Source organism: Tenebrio molitor, chromosome 5 (genome assembly GCF_963966145.1).
Source record: "Tenebrio molitor chromosome 5, icTenMoli1.1, whole genome shotgun sequence".
NCBI classification, from domain to species: domain Eukaryota; kingdom Metazoa; phylum Arthropoda; class Insecta; order Coleoptera; family Tenebrionidae; genus Tenebrio; species Tenebrio molitor.
The window spans coordinates 5067575-5079952 of record NC_091050.1 but is presented as its reverse complement, the minus strand read 5'-3'; the positions used below and the strand labels follow the sequence as shown (position 1 = coordinate 5079952).

Genomic DNA, 12378 nt, shown 5'->3' with positions numbered 1-12378 from the left:
GGTTGCTCATGTGCCAAGAGTTCGAGCATGTGAAATAATTTGTAATTTAAAAATAGAACTTAAAATTTTGTAAATACATTTAGGTAAGCACGCAGTACCCAATTATTTAACGTTTGTGCAATTCTAGGCCGATTTAACAGTTGCAAATGGAAATAAAACTTTTATCATGCCCGTTGTGCCTTAAACCACATTTTCCAGGAGTGGACTCTTTGCGGTCTTCTTTAATAAGTGTAGCTACCTCTCATCTAACATGTCCTGTTTGCAACGAGTCTCTCTTAGGTTTAGACAAATTAACAATACATCTCTTCACTCACATAAGCGATAGTAGTGGCAGTACTAAATATAATGAAGAAACTGAAATGGCAAAGAGCGAAAAAGAAATTAACGAAAGTATTAATAGCTTGAACAAGTCATTGGTAGCAAATGACACCGACCATATCAAATGTGATATTTGCAGCTTCACTTTTACAGACAAAACTATACTAGATATGCATCAAAAGCTTTTACACCAAACTTTACCCGATAAAAATACAGGTCTCTACAGTTATCACTGCCACTTATGTAGTAAAAAATTTAAAAAGAGAGGCAGTTTAATGGTGCACTTGCGAGTAGCTCATTACGGATTCGGCCATCAAAATGCAGACATTTCCTACAGTCACACCGGTAGCCCCGAAAGCCCCACTCATTCGACTCCGGTGCAGCAGGAAGTAAATATGGACATTGCTACCACATCACCAAAAGCGTCAAACGAGCAAGTTAAAATTCAAGACAATAAGCAATGGGAATGCGATGTGTGTTCAAAAATGTTTACGACAAAATATTTTTTGAAAAAACACAAAAGACTTCATACAGGTAAACATTCTCTTGTGTTACGTCTTGTTTTACCTTCTCACTTTTGTTTTTAGGAGAGATGCCTTATTTTTGTGCCCAATGCAATAAATCTTTCACTTTTCAACAGTCGTATCACAAGCACATGCTTTACCACTCTTCGGAAAAACCGTACGTTTGCAATGAGTGTGGTAGAGCTTTTAAAGAATTATCAACCCTTCAAAACCATGCTAGAATTCATTCAGGAGAAAGACCTTTCGGTTGTGAAACGTGTGGTACAACATTGAATCATGCTAAAATTCTGCTTCAACAATAAAAAAATTTGCAGGCAAACGATTTAGGCAACGGGTTTCGTATCTAGTTCACCAAAGAATCCACACCGGAGTGATGCCCTACAAGTGTACCGCGTGTGACAAGAGTTTTAGATATAAAGTGAGTCAAAGGTCGCACAAGTGTCCTATGAACCCTCCAGGCTCGGTAGTTAGAATTGTTGAATCGAGTGAGAAGATTCAAAAACAAGAAACTATAACGAGTGCTGTTAATTTAAATAATGAACCAGTAAAATGTATTATGTCTGTAGATTACAATACTGGAAATATAAATTTCATTCAAAATGATCACAACAGCGAAATTAAAGTTATGTACTTGGAGAATAATGGGATTCAAAAAAATCTGCAGAACAATATAGTGGTAGTTGGTGATGAAAATAGTATGTCTCAGAGTATCAAAAAAACAGAAAAAAATGTTGAAGATGTGGGGACAGATGTGTGCTCAAATATTGAAAGTAGGAATATTAAGATTTTGTTTTATTTATTAAAAAATTACAATTTTTAGATTCACCAACGGTTTATTCAACAGAACATCCTGATTTATTTTCGATGGTGCTATCTCCACTGTTACCTGATGTTGAATCGCTATGTTTAACCAATGCATCAGTAGAAAATACACAGAAAGATGAAGAAAAACAGTGCGAAAACCTTCAGCTTATAAATGAAGAATCTCTCAAAGAGCTGCTATATGGACCAGAAGACAAATAATGTGTCGGCCTACCAGCTTCAGATTGCGCATTTTATTACTTATTTTAATATAAACGCGATGTTTTTATTAATTTTTGTTTATAGGCTGTATCTAGAATTTACGAGAAATGTATCACATCCTATAAATGCTTTAATTTAAATGATAAATATACTTCCGTTTGTATTAAATAAACAATTTTTATTTTTGCTATTAATATTGTCAAGTATATTGAATGTTAATTTAGGTCATAAATACGGAGTATGGAAAACACAATAAGCTAAATTAACGCATATTTTTAGAAAGCGAAGGTGACGAATGTAGGTACTTGATTTCTTTGAAGATCGTAATTAAAAGTGTTTTTGTTAGGGACAAAAATCGACGAAATTTTTTACCTCAAGTTTGTGATTATTTAAAGCAAATTATTAGGTAATTAAATGCAGCGACATGTAATTCATAAGTGATATAGTCACATGCAGCATGTGTTTTAATAATCTTTATTTCTAAAAATATCGAAATTTATATCAATTGCTTAAGATAAATAAAATGATTGTTGGAAAGCGCGAGTAAAATATTATATTAGTGATAAAATAAATATTTTATTTCCATATGACACATGTTACGGAGTTTGATTTTTATAACAAGAGACACTGTTTTGTTATAGCAAAAGCGAAGTACAAATTCTTGAAGCAGTTTTCTTTGCTGAACACCGTAGTTGTTCGTGCAATCTATTAAAAAATTGTCTAAACTACATTAAAAAAAAACTTTAAGTGTGACGATTGTAAATTGCAAATAACATATTTAAATAATATCATGATGAAATCTGTCAAAGACGAGCCATATGTGCCTAATTCACTACTCTTAATCTTTAGTTTATAATAAAACACAATTAATTGTCCGCGACTTAAATTTAGTTTTTTTGTAAATCCTTATAGCCTCTACGAAAACGTCTGCTAGGCCTTGCGTTGTTTTCGCCGAGCATTCAACATACCCTTGTGCTCGGACTCTTCTTTTGAGTTTTTTACCGTCTTGGGTGGTGTAACATCGCAAGCTTCGATCTGATCTTAAATCTATTTTCGTAGCTAAAAAGACATAATTGGGCATTATTTTATTCGAAGCAGAGCTATTTGTAGTCATACCTACTAAGACTATCGGTGTGTGAGGATTATGATGTCTGACCTCCGGAACCCATTTCACTGCCACATTGTCATATGACGAAGATGAATCATCAACGGAAAAACAAACCAAAAAACATTTTGTCTAAAATGAAATAGATGACGAATGTTGTCAAAAATGTATTTAATGTTTACGTTTGGATAGGCCAGTGGTCTCAGCCTTTCATAATCTTCTTGCCCGGCTGTATCCCATAAGGTCATGTTATACTCGACCCCGTCAACCGTAATATTTTCACCGTAATGCTCAAAACTGTTGGAAAAAAAATATTTGGCGAGATATAACGTTTAAATATTATCGATATTTTTTGTTTGCTTAAAATGATAAGTATAATTTTGATTTTAAAATCGTATTTCTATTTATCTGGACAACTATCCATCTCACGAATTCAGCGTTATTAAATTATTTCTTGTTTACTGTACGTTGCTGCTGTAATTGAAATTTTATGGTACTTACACCGTGGGGACATACTCTTTCGGAAATTCATTTTTGGTATAAGAAATTAAAAGACATGTTTTTCCTACAACACCATCTCCAACGACTGTAATCTTAACGTTTTCTGGTGGAGTCGTCATGACTGAAAAAAAGTGACCTAATCAAATTAATAGGTACCTACTCAATGTTGTTTAAATTATGAGGAATACTAGAGACACGCGTTTGTGGTACAATAAGTACTTTTCGATAAAACTTTTTTAAGTGAACGCTTCTGTATTTTTACATTGTGCGTTAATAGTGAAATCTTGAACACCATCTATCAAATGTATGTTTACCATATAAGTGTGACGTAAAAAAGGGCGTTTCTCTAGTGTAACTGCAAAAGTTTAGGCACACCGCAGACAAACAACTGATAAAAAACATAATTACTACTTACCTTCCTCCGGAAAACTGTGGTGTGTAATAAGTTGCAAAATCTCACAACATTTTCCTCACTTCAATGAGTTGAGGTGCTTATGAAAATATGTCAAGTTACACTAAATAATAGCACACATCATATCATATCATTATCACTAAGGAAATTGTTATCTGAAATTATCAGGAGAAGCGCTGTTTCACTTGTAAATTTATTGTGTTAGTTTATCAACCTCTCTCCGCAGCGAACACCATAAAATGATGGTAGACTTTTTCATAAATTTATGTGACCCGTTTCCGTTAATAAAGATCTATTTAGTTATTTTGATAATTTGCTAATTGAGTCGGTTATATTTTTCACACTGCACGACGACATTCATGATTCATTTCTTTCATATACTACGTTTGTTGAATTAAATAAGCAATGTTGCGTTTACTTTAGGTGGGTTTATGGTCGCGTTAAACATGAGCATTAATCATTATTATTCAAAAAATGTGGCCGGCAATTAGGTAAAGGAAGTGCTGTTTATTACATTTTTGATAGCAACATACATCTACAAGATTTTAATAGATTTTTTTTATTGATTTTGTTATATTTTAACTTTTATATTTCAGTGGTCAGTTCTACAGTAACAAGTTTATTACAGACTTTCCGAAAAGGGTAACAATTTATTATTCACTTCAGGTATGGAACATTTTGTGATGTTCGAATAAACATAAAATAATTTTCTGTTTTGTAAATATTTAAATAAATTTCAATTTTTATTCTTTCGAGAACAGGAACGAATAGACATAAATTTTAAACGTGAATTAAAATGTATAAGAAGTACAATGGCCGGCAATAAAAACTAGCCATCACTTTTCTGTTACGTCAAAATCCAAATGTGTAAATAATGCTTTAATGACAGTGACATTTAAATGATGGCTAACTTTTTTTGCCGGCCACCGTACATACATTCACTTTTTTATTCGGAAAATACAATATCATGTCACAACAGACTCAACAAAGTCAAATATTTCAAAATCGTTCCTCTGCAACCCTTCATCTTTTTTACACAGACCTAGGTACTAAAAAATAACCTTTCGCGCGGACACCCAGTATACATATATGATAAATATGTAGACTAAAGGAGTAATTATTTCGTTAATCAAACTAATTAAATAGAACTCTCAATTTGAAAATGGTATTCTTTAAAAATGTTCATTCGTTAAGCTACAACTGAACAATAAAAAAGGCAACAAAAGTTAATTGAACACATAAGCAATATTGCCCTAAGCGCAAAAAAATGTATGACAATCAAGAAGTAAATAACTGAAGAATGAATACATTTTTTCGTTGCAGCTTTGTTTTTTTTTTTATTTTTAGTGAAATTTTAATATCTGTTTTCTAGAATGTTTTAAAACATTTTACTACGTTCGAAAATGCTTTCTGGTTTTTAGAGGTAGCTTTTAGATTTTTGTATATCAAAATTTGCATAAATTGATAAAAAATAATGAGTAAGTGTATGATAACATTATGGAGCTAAAGCTAAGACTTCAGAAGAACTAATGGAATTTTTGTAATCTGTTAAAATTAACTTAGCACAAATAAAGTAAAAATGTACATAAACAACTTACCAAAATGTTGTTACACTGTGTTATTCAAAAAAATACGTAAGTGAAATAAATAGTTTCAAAATTAAACCAAATTTTCCATTTATAATTTCTAATAATGAATTAACGAAGCAAATTATATTTTTTTATGTTTAGGTACTTATTTGGTTTAGAAGGAAGTCAACATCCATGTACAAATGTGTCGCATTCTTCAATAATGAATTAATTAAAAGCATCCATATTATTTCGTTCTTGTGAAGGCGTGTGAAATAACTCGGCGTTTTCATATTTACACCTGCAGAATGTTAAATTAGCAAACAAAGACCACTTCTGACCGACGTTCGATTGTCTACAAGTATACAATGTGTCCAAAGATTTGGGGAAAACTCAACATTGCCTGTTAGTTTTTCCAATATGATTTTTTTTATATAAAAGTGGTAGTCAGCCCCACAGTCTTAACATAATTGCATTTATACTGGGTGTTTCATGATTATGTGACAAGTTAATCCAAAATGATGGTTTCCGGGGTTGTGGCCGTGATCTGCCATTTCTTAGGTTCTTTAGGTACAAATGCCAACAGACCGCGGCCAACAAGCCCAGAAACCATTACATATATTGGAACACACCGGTAGTGAAAGCCTCTATTCCTTGAAGACAATTCTTTCGAAGTGTTTGACAAATTGGCCTACTTCATTTTTAAATTTTCTTTATTGAATACATTTTTTAATTATCGATATGACTTGTTTAATATGATATAAAAAAAAAACATGTTTTATGTCCATGTTGTAATATACTTACCTACATACAGATGTTCTATTAAAAAAAATGCAAATCACGTAAAATCTTGCGAATAGAAACGATTCCTCTAAAACTTAGAATTGAATACATGACGTTCTAACGGGTGACTATTAAAATTTTCACTTAGGGTTGGCTATGGATCATTCTTTGTTTTCCGTTGCACCTTAGACACTGACAAGTTTGACATTTCAATAAATGTTTTTTTCTCTTAATTTGGTTATGCTTCAATTGTACTGACTGACATTTGTCGTGCGTTCTTGCGTGTGTCTAAAGTAACAGAAAAAATAAAAACTCGTTCAAAGCCAACTCCAAGTGAAAATTTTAATAGTCACCCGTTATTTATTTGTCTACAAGTATCAGGGATAGAGTGCATGTTTCTCCCATTTAAAGTATTTAAACAGAAATAATTTAGCAACAGGTGGAAATAGATATCCTAATACAAATTTACTTCAAATTAAAAAACATAACTTTGTATTGTCACAAAATTGTGGAATGCTCTGTAAAAAATGCAATTATTGTAAGATTATGATTTATAGTCAACATTGCGAGCCGTTGTGCGTTTTAAAGAATTAAAGTGACAAAGGAAAGTAAATAATATTACCTATTTACTTGTGCAGATTTTTTAAGTATTTCATAATATGCTATCGTTATGCAAACGGTGCTGCTGAAAAATCAAAGCACTATCATTTTTGGGGACATATGACACATTACAGATTATGTTTATTAAAGTAACAGTATAAATTGTTTATCAGCAGTATTTTCGGAATCGTAATACATAGATATACCTAGTGGGTGTGTCAAAAAGGACGAACACCAAATAAGATGCAAAATTTAGGCTAGGTAATCAGGAATGAATTTTTGTTTGCTTTTAGGCTTTAGTTACAACTAAACTACCTGTAAAACTAAATGATCGTGTTATTGATGTGGGAACATAAATGTATATGTCAACTTTCAAAGGTGCCCTCAACATAAATTCAAAAATTCATTTCACGAATATATACGTTTGAAATGCCAGTGTGAATATTGTTAGGTGTCTTAACCAACGACTGAGAGAAAAAAACTGTAACCATGACCATTACATACGGTAGTTTTTAGTTACCTACCTATTGCGTTGCTGCCATTTTCATTTTCACTTTCCGAGATTTTTTTTTTTTTTAACTGAAATCTGCAGAACAGTTTTTGGTACGAAATCGCTACTAAAACGCTTGTCCGTCCTTTTTAACACACCCGATATAATTCGTTATTTTGAAATATAAATCGTTATAAACACAAAATAATATCTTTATAATTAATGCATAGATAACAAATAATTTCGATAATCAAATATTTTTGTAACTGCATAAGACAATTCATAATATAAAAAAGAAGCAAAGAAGCCATCGATTTCATTAATGTCATCGGAAACCGACTTATCGCGGAATCAAGCGATTCAAAATCAAAGAAATTCCTTTTCGAGAGGATTTCCCTTGCCATTCAACGTGGAAACGCTGCAAGCATTCGGGGCACTTTTCCAGATTCCGCAATATTATCGGAAATTTTTGTAAAACAAAAATGTTTATGTAATTATGTTATAATATAATATTTTTCACCATTCATAATATTATACAGACATTTAGGTATAGTCGGGACAAAATAAATGTGACTCCTGACTTTGTTAAGTCAAATTATTGAACAACATGATAACGATAATTATGTTGTTAAATAATTTGACTTGAACGTGTATATTTGGTTGCATTCAATCTTGAATCGCCCTAATTCTTTTACCTAATACCTATCATTTTAATTTTATATATTAAATATACATTATATTTTATGGAAAAATTATTATTTATAATGTCAAAGAGGAACTAAAAGTAAAATAAAGCCTCAAGTCAATGCAATTTTCATAAAAAGTCTAGGAGTGCAATAATAAATGAAACCTAACATTAATTTTTTTTGGCAATAGTCATAACAGTTACATACTTTCAAAATCAATTTTCATTAAAAATGTTAATTGTGGTGATAAATCACACGTTAGAATTCTAACTAATATCTTTATCTATAATTTATCTAATCGATGGAGAAATAAACTTCATAGCCTACTTATAATTTTTCAGTAACTAATGTTTGACAAATGACATTTTCAGAAAAAATTAGAGCATCTGATTCATAACTAATATTCATCTGATTCATAATTGCTAGTAAGGTATTGTATTGTAGTGAATTTACTTTGGGAAAATAAGAAAAATGATCGAATTCAGTGAGTTTGATTATGAAATTGTTTTAAAAAGTTACTCTATTCAGGTAATTACAGTTTATTTAGTAAGGGCTAGATTCACGAAACTCAGATAATTTGCAAATCGTTAACGAAACGGCAAATACATATGTACAATGCTTCAACAATACCAATTGTCATGGTTTTGAATTTGCAATGTCTAATCGAGCTTACCGGGTTTCATAAATAACCCCCAAAGTCTGTAAGGAAATCCTATCATTTCTTCCTGTGCGTATACTTGGTTCTAGTCGTTGCTACATATTTTGTGTTAATGTGAAATGGTCAAAACAATTATGGGATAATATGAAATATTAATAAAAGACTTCTTCACAAGTAGTTTAATGTCTAAATTTAAATTTATTTAGAATACACACGCGCAAAATGTGTTTTAACTTTTAACACTTAATATATGTCCTTTGCTCAAGTGAGGACAAGCATTATGATGCATGTTATTCAATCAGTATCAGAAGTACATTGAGCGCAGGATTTTACATTATACCTACCATTTCATTTATACTCATAGCTTCGAGAGCAATGACCAATCTTAAAATGTTAATTAGACACCGCGACACTGGTCAAATATAACAAGTTGCAGTTCAAGTCTGAACAGTTTGATAACATGTGATTTCTCCACTTCCTAATCGTTTTTCCAAAACTGCAACTGTTCGATATAGACAAGGCCAAGGTCGACTATTATGCAACACCAAGGAATGACCAATTCTTGGCATTACTTGCACGAATAAACAGTTATCTTAACGCAACTCAGACGCAACCCCACTTCGAAACTATATAATTTGTTGCTACTACGGTAGTACGGTAGGTGTACCTACGTATCATCACAAATGATGATATGAAAAGGTTTTCGCAAAGATGTGCAATATGCAATGGTGTGGATTCTTCTTTATGTACATTATGAAACGGGTTATTGTTTTCCATACACCATAATATGCCTTTTTACTAAAATAAAAGCCAGGTGCGTTTAGGCAGCAATCGTTTCGTTACTCTGATGATGACAGTTTTTGTCAAAACATGCGTCAGCTTTAGTTCAAAGTCTAAAAGTACCTACTACGTTGATTAATAGAGTCCATAGTACCTACTCCCATTTGCAGTAATATGTACTGAGCAAATCTTACGTAAAAGGCAGTGACAAAATAGACTGACCTGTATGTTCGCCCGATTGCAGTCCAGTTTAACATGTCGAGAACGCTGTAGAGAAATTGTATGCAGTCTAACAGGTGCCACCGTGGTCACCCTGGGCGCTTGATGCTGCCCTTGTGGGTAAAATTGTCCATATTGACAATAAGAGTTCTTTATGAAAAATTGAGTTCAAGCAGAATTTTAAATTTTCGATACTTATAAGGCAAAAATAAAATTTCTAATAAATTTTGGTTCAAACATTTCATCATTATTTTTTTTGTCAAAATAAATATACAGTTAGGGCCATAAGTTCAGAATAATGGATATATTTTCTATGCCATTGGGCTTTTGAAAATAATTCGGACAGGTCAATTTTATTTTTTTTCTCCCTCTTTTCGATTTCCAGGCGATGACATCATCGTCAGTCTTTTTAAAAATGTAACCTTCAATTTTTTAATAAATAAAACATGAAAGTTAACATTATCCAGTACACAACTACTTTATTTTTTAAAGAATCTTATAAGAAAGTATTGTTTTCAATTAATTAATTTTAATTACACATATAGGTTCGTATTATTTATAGCAAGACAACCTATTAAATATTACTATGTATGTATTCATCGAACATTATTTTGCTCCTTTAAAAAAATATTTAAAGGTTATTTCAATTTAGAATACTTTACTCTTTATCAGTTGTCCTTCAATACACAATAATATTGTTTATCTGCGATGCTTTAAATGGAATTTTTGGAGCACAGGCTTGGGCTAAAGTGTGTAAACTTTTATTCAAGAATAAATACAAACTAATTTCAGTTGATTGTTTATGTGTTACTTTCTTGTCGAGGACAAAGTGATCTGAATAGATTATTGACGTCCAGTCCAAAAATAAACTCTTATAAAATGATACTTTATTTTATAACCAAACGAAAACCGAAATGTTTTAATTATCGGAAACTCCACATTTCTTCAAAAAATCAGTTAATAATTCGAATATTTTGACAATTTTGCTTGCAATGTTTGATACATTTTCATTAAGAAAACCATGTTTCTACAATTAATATTTATTTATTTATTTACAACAGAGGAAATTTGGTAAACTGCAATTAATTAATAAGGAACATACCTACCTACTACTCTCAATTTTGTAATGATTTTTTGTTTAACAACTATTGCATGAATAATAATATCAAGTCGTCCTTGTTTTGAAGACGGTATATCAATTAAATATGAAATTTAATGGAATAAAATTTGTAAAAAAGTAAAATTTTGGTATATGTATTTAAGTATTGATTATTTGACTTAACAAAGGTTGCAGGATGTTTGTAAATCTTTATAAACATAAAATCAGGACAACTAACGTTATAGCCTTAAAAAGAAAACAAACGAAGCAAAACAACAAAAAAAACATTTGGGACAATTAGGGCGTTTAAATTACCGGGCCCTGGTCCTTGTTTGCTTTTTTTTTTGTCTATGCGTAAAGGTAGATAAAGTAAAAAAAATACATAATAGGTATGCAGTGCGAATATAAAGTCTGAAACTAATGTAATTATACTTAGTTAAAAATTTTAGTAGATCTCACCGTAATTCAAGGATAAATAAAAAATAGGTATTTTAATATAAGTAATTGACAAAATTTTTTTGTCGTTTTAGGATGTTGCATTGGAACAGTCAAGCAAACACAAAGTGGAAGATTATAAAGTCTACGAGGAAACACTTCAAAGTTACAAAGATGCAAAAAAGGAATTTTACAAAATAGACGAGGAGCACCGAAGCCTTCGTGCAAACTTTGCGGAAAAATTAAATATAAAAAATTCTTTTGATGAATTACAGACAATTCCAAACGTGAAAATCAATGTCATCCACAAAGAAATACTATCTATTTATGAGGAAATGGCAAAGGAATCGTGAGTTACTAAGATTATCTAAATTATTCTTTAATAATGCTTAATTTAGGGATGACTTCGTAAAAATGGTAAACAAGTCAGTCACATGTTTTCAAAATTTGGGAACAGAATTCGTAGGTTTGTAAAGTTTGTTTAAACGCGTAATTTATAATTACACTTTTAGGACGAATCTGCCATTCTAAAACGGAACTCTGAATGTTCAAAGAAAACGGAAACTTTTAAGCGGGAAATTAATGAAAGAAAATATCTATATGAACAAAAAAAAAACTCTAAACAAGAGTCTAAACATGCCGAACACATTTATAACTTGAAGAAAACTTTAAGCAACTTTTACGAGGCTTCTACAAAATTTAAGCTAAAATTAGAAATATTTGAAAGTGAACAACAATTATTGCTTCTTAATAAAAACGTAGATTTTTTAAAACAAAGAAATCGCGACTTACAAATTCAATATGACTTTTTCAATTAATTCAGATTTACTGTAAAACTTTTTGCACTTTGACTCAATAACATTGTTAATTTGTTTCGTGTTGTATAAAAAATAAATAAAAAATACTAATTTATGGCTTAAATTTAATGTGAAGTCATAGAATATATTATAGGGGTGTGTGGCACTTAAATATAATCTCACTGTAATTTGCATTTCATTTATGAATACCAAAACGGCCATTCCTTTGCTAACTTCTCATTTTTGTAATTTTAATAGGCAAATTATATCTAATAAAATGGCTTTAAACAACAGATCTATTTTCACAATGTTAAAGACATCCACGGAGAAGTTTATAGATTATTCTGGAGAACAATGTCACAATGTCGCATCAACATAAG

The 12378-nt window shown here is 31.0% G+C and overlaps 3 protein-coding genes across 8 annotated transcripts; 2 read left to right on the top strand and 1 right to left on the bottom strand.

Moving 5' to 3' along the window:
• Nucleotides 1-146: 146 nt before the first annotated feature.
• On the top strand, nucleotides 147-2606 carry LOC138131387 (zinc finger protein ZFP2-like). Its single transcript, XM_069048367.1, has 4 exons — nucleotides 147-852; nucleotides 906-1103; nucleotides 1157-1612; nucleotides 1663-2606. The coding sequence occupies exons 1-4, from the start codon at nucleotides 147-149 to the stop codon at nucleotides 1863-1865; spliced, it is 1563 nt and encodes a 520-aa protein (XP_068904468.1). The 3' UTR covers nucleotides 1866-2606.
• Nucleotides 2417-4237, bottom strand: RhoL (Rho-like). Of its 3 annotated transcripts, XM_069048381.1 has the most exons (6): nucleotides 4098-4237; nucleotides 3786-4038; nucleotides 3472-3592; nucleotides 3153-3267; nucleotides 2982-3102; nucleotides 2417-2924 (listed from the first exon to the last, which is right to left on the bottom strand). In XM_069048381.1, exons 2-6 carry the CDS (start codon nucleotides 3871-3873, stop codon nucleotides 2716-2718), a joined length of 654 nt encoding a protein of 217 aa, XP_068904482.1. In that variant the 5' UTR covers nucleotides 3874-4038; nucleotides 4098-4237; the 3' UTR covers nucleotides 2417-2715. The 3 variants fall into 3 exon arrangements, with proteins under 3 accessions (XP_068904482.1, XP_068904484.1, XP_068904485.1); XM_069048383.1 differs by lacking the exon at nucleotides 4098-4237 and having other exon boundaries at nucleotides 3887-4037; XM_069048384.1 differs by lacking the exon at nucleotides 4098-4237 and having other exon boundaries at nucleotides 3472-3607; nucleotides 3887-4024.
• On the top strand, nucleotides 4053-12186 carry LOC138131395 (CAP-Gly domain-containing linker protein 1-like). Of its 4 annotated transcripts, XM_069048377.1 has the most exons (5): nucleotides 4254-4374; nucleotides 4480-4549; nucleotides 11297-11550; nucleotides 11600-11663; nucleotides 11714-12186. In XM_069048377.1, the coding sequence occupies exons 1-5, from the start codon at nucleotides 4358-4360 to the stop codon at nucleotides 12017-12019; spliced, it is 711 nt and encodes a 236-aa protein (XP_068904478.1). In that variant the 5' UTR covers nucleotides 4254-4357; the 3' UTR covers nucleotides 12020-12186. The 4 variants fall into 4 exon arrangements, with proteins under 4 accessions (XP_068904481.1, XP_068904478.1, XP_068904479.1 ...); XM_069048380.1 differs by lacking the exons at nucleotides 4254-4374; nucleotides 4480-4549 and adding an exon at nucleotides 4053-4128; XM_069048378.1 differs by lacking the exons at nucleotides 4254-4374; nucleotides 4480-4549 and adding an exon at nucleotides 8376-8538.
• The last annotated feature ends 192 nt before the right edge of the window (nucleotides 12187-12378 follow it).

Bases quoted from the DNA above. Each gene is read 5' to 3' on its own strand.
- RhoL (XM_069048381.1), bottom strand. From the start codon at position 3,873: ATGTTTTTTATCAGTTGTTTGTCTGCGGTGTGCCTAAACTTTTGCAGT. The intron at 3,593-3,785 runs GTAAACATACAT...ACTTTTTTTCAG, and splicing joins TTTTACGTCACACTTATATG to TCATGACGACTCCACCAGAA. The intron at 3,103-3,152 runs GTAAACATTAAA...ATTTCATTTTAG, and splicing joins GACCACTGGCCTATCCAAAC to ACAAAATGTTTTTTGGTTTG.
- LOC138131387 (XM_069048367.1), top strand. From the start codon at position 147: ATGGAAATAAAACTTTTATCATGCCCGTTGTGCCTTAAACCACATTTT. The intron at 853-905 runs GTAAACATTCTC...TTTTGTTTTTAG, and splicing joins ACACAAAAGACTTCATACAG to GAGAGATGCCTTATTTTTGT. The intron at 1,613-1,662 runs GTAGGAATATTA...TACAATTTTTAG, and splicing joins TGTGTGCTCAAATATTGAAA to ATTCACCAACGGTTTATTCA.
- LOC138131395 (XM_069048377.1), top strand. The intron at 4,550-11,296 runs GTATGGAACATT...TTGTCGTTTTAG, and splicing joins CAATTTATTATTCACTTCAG to GATGTTGCATTGGAACAGTC. The intron at 11,664-11,713 runs GTAGGTTTGTAA...TTACACTTTTAG, and splicing joins AAAATTTGGGAACAGAATTC to GACGAATCTGCCATTCTAAA.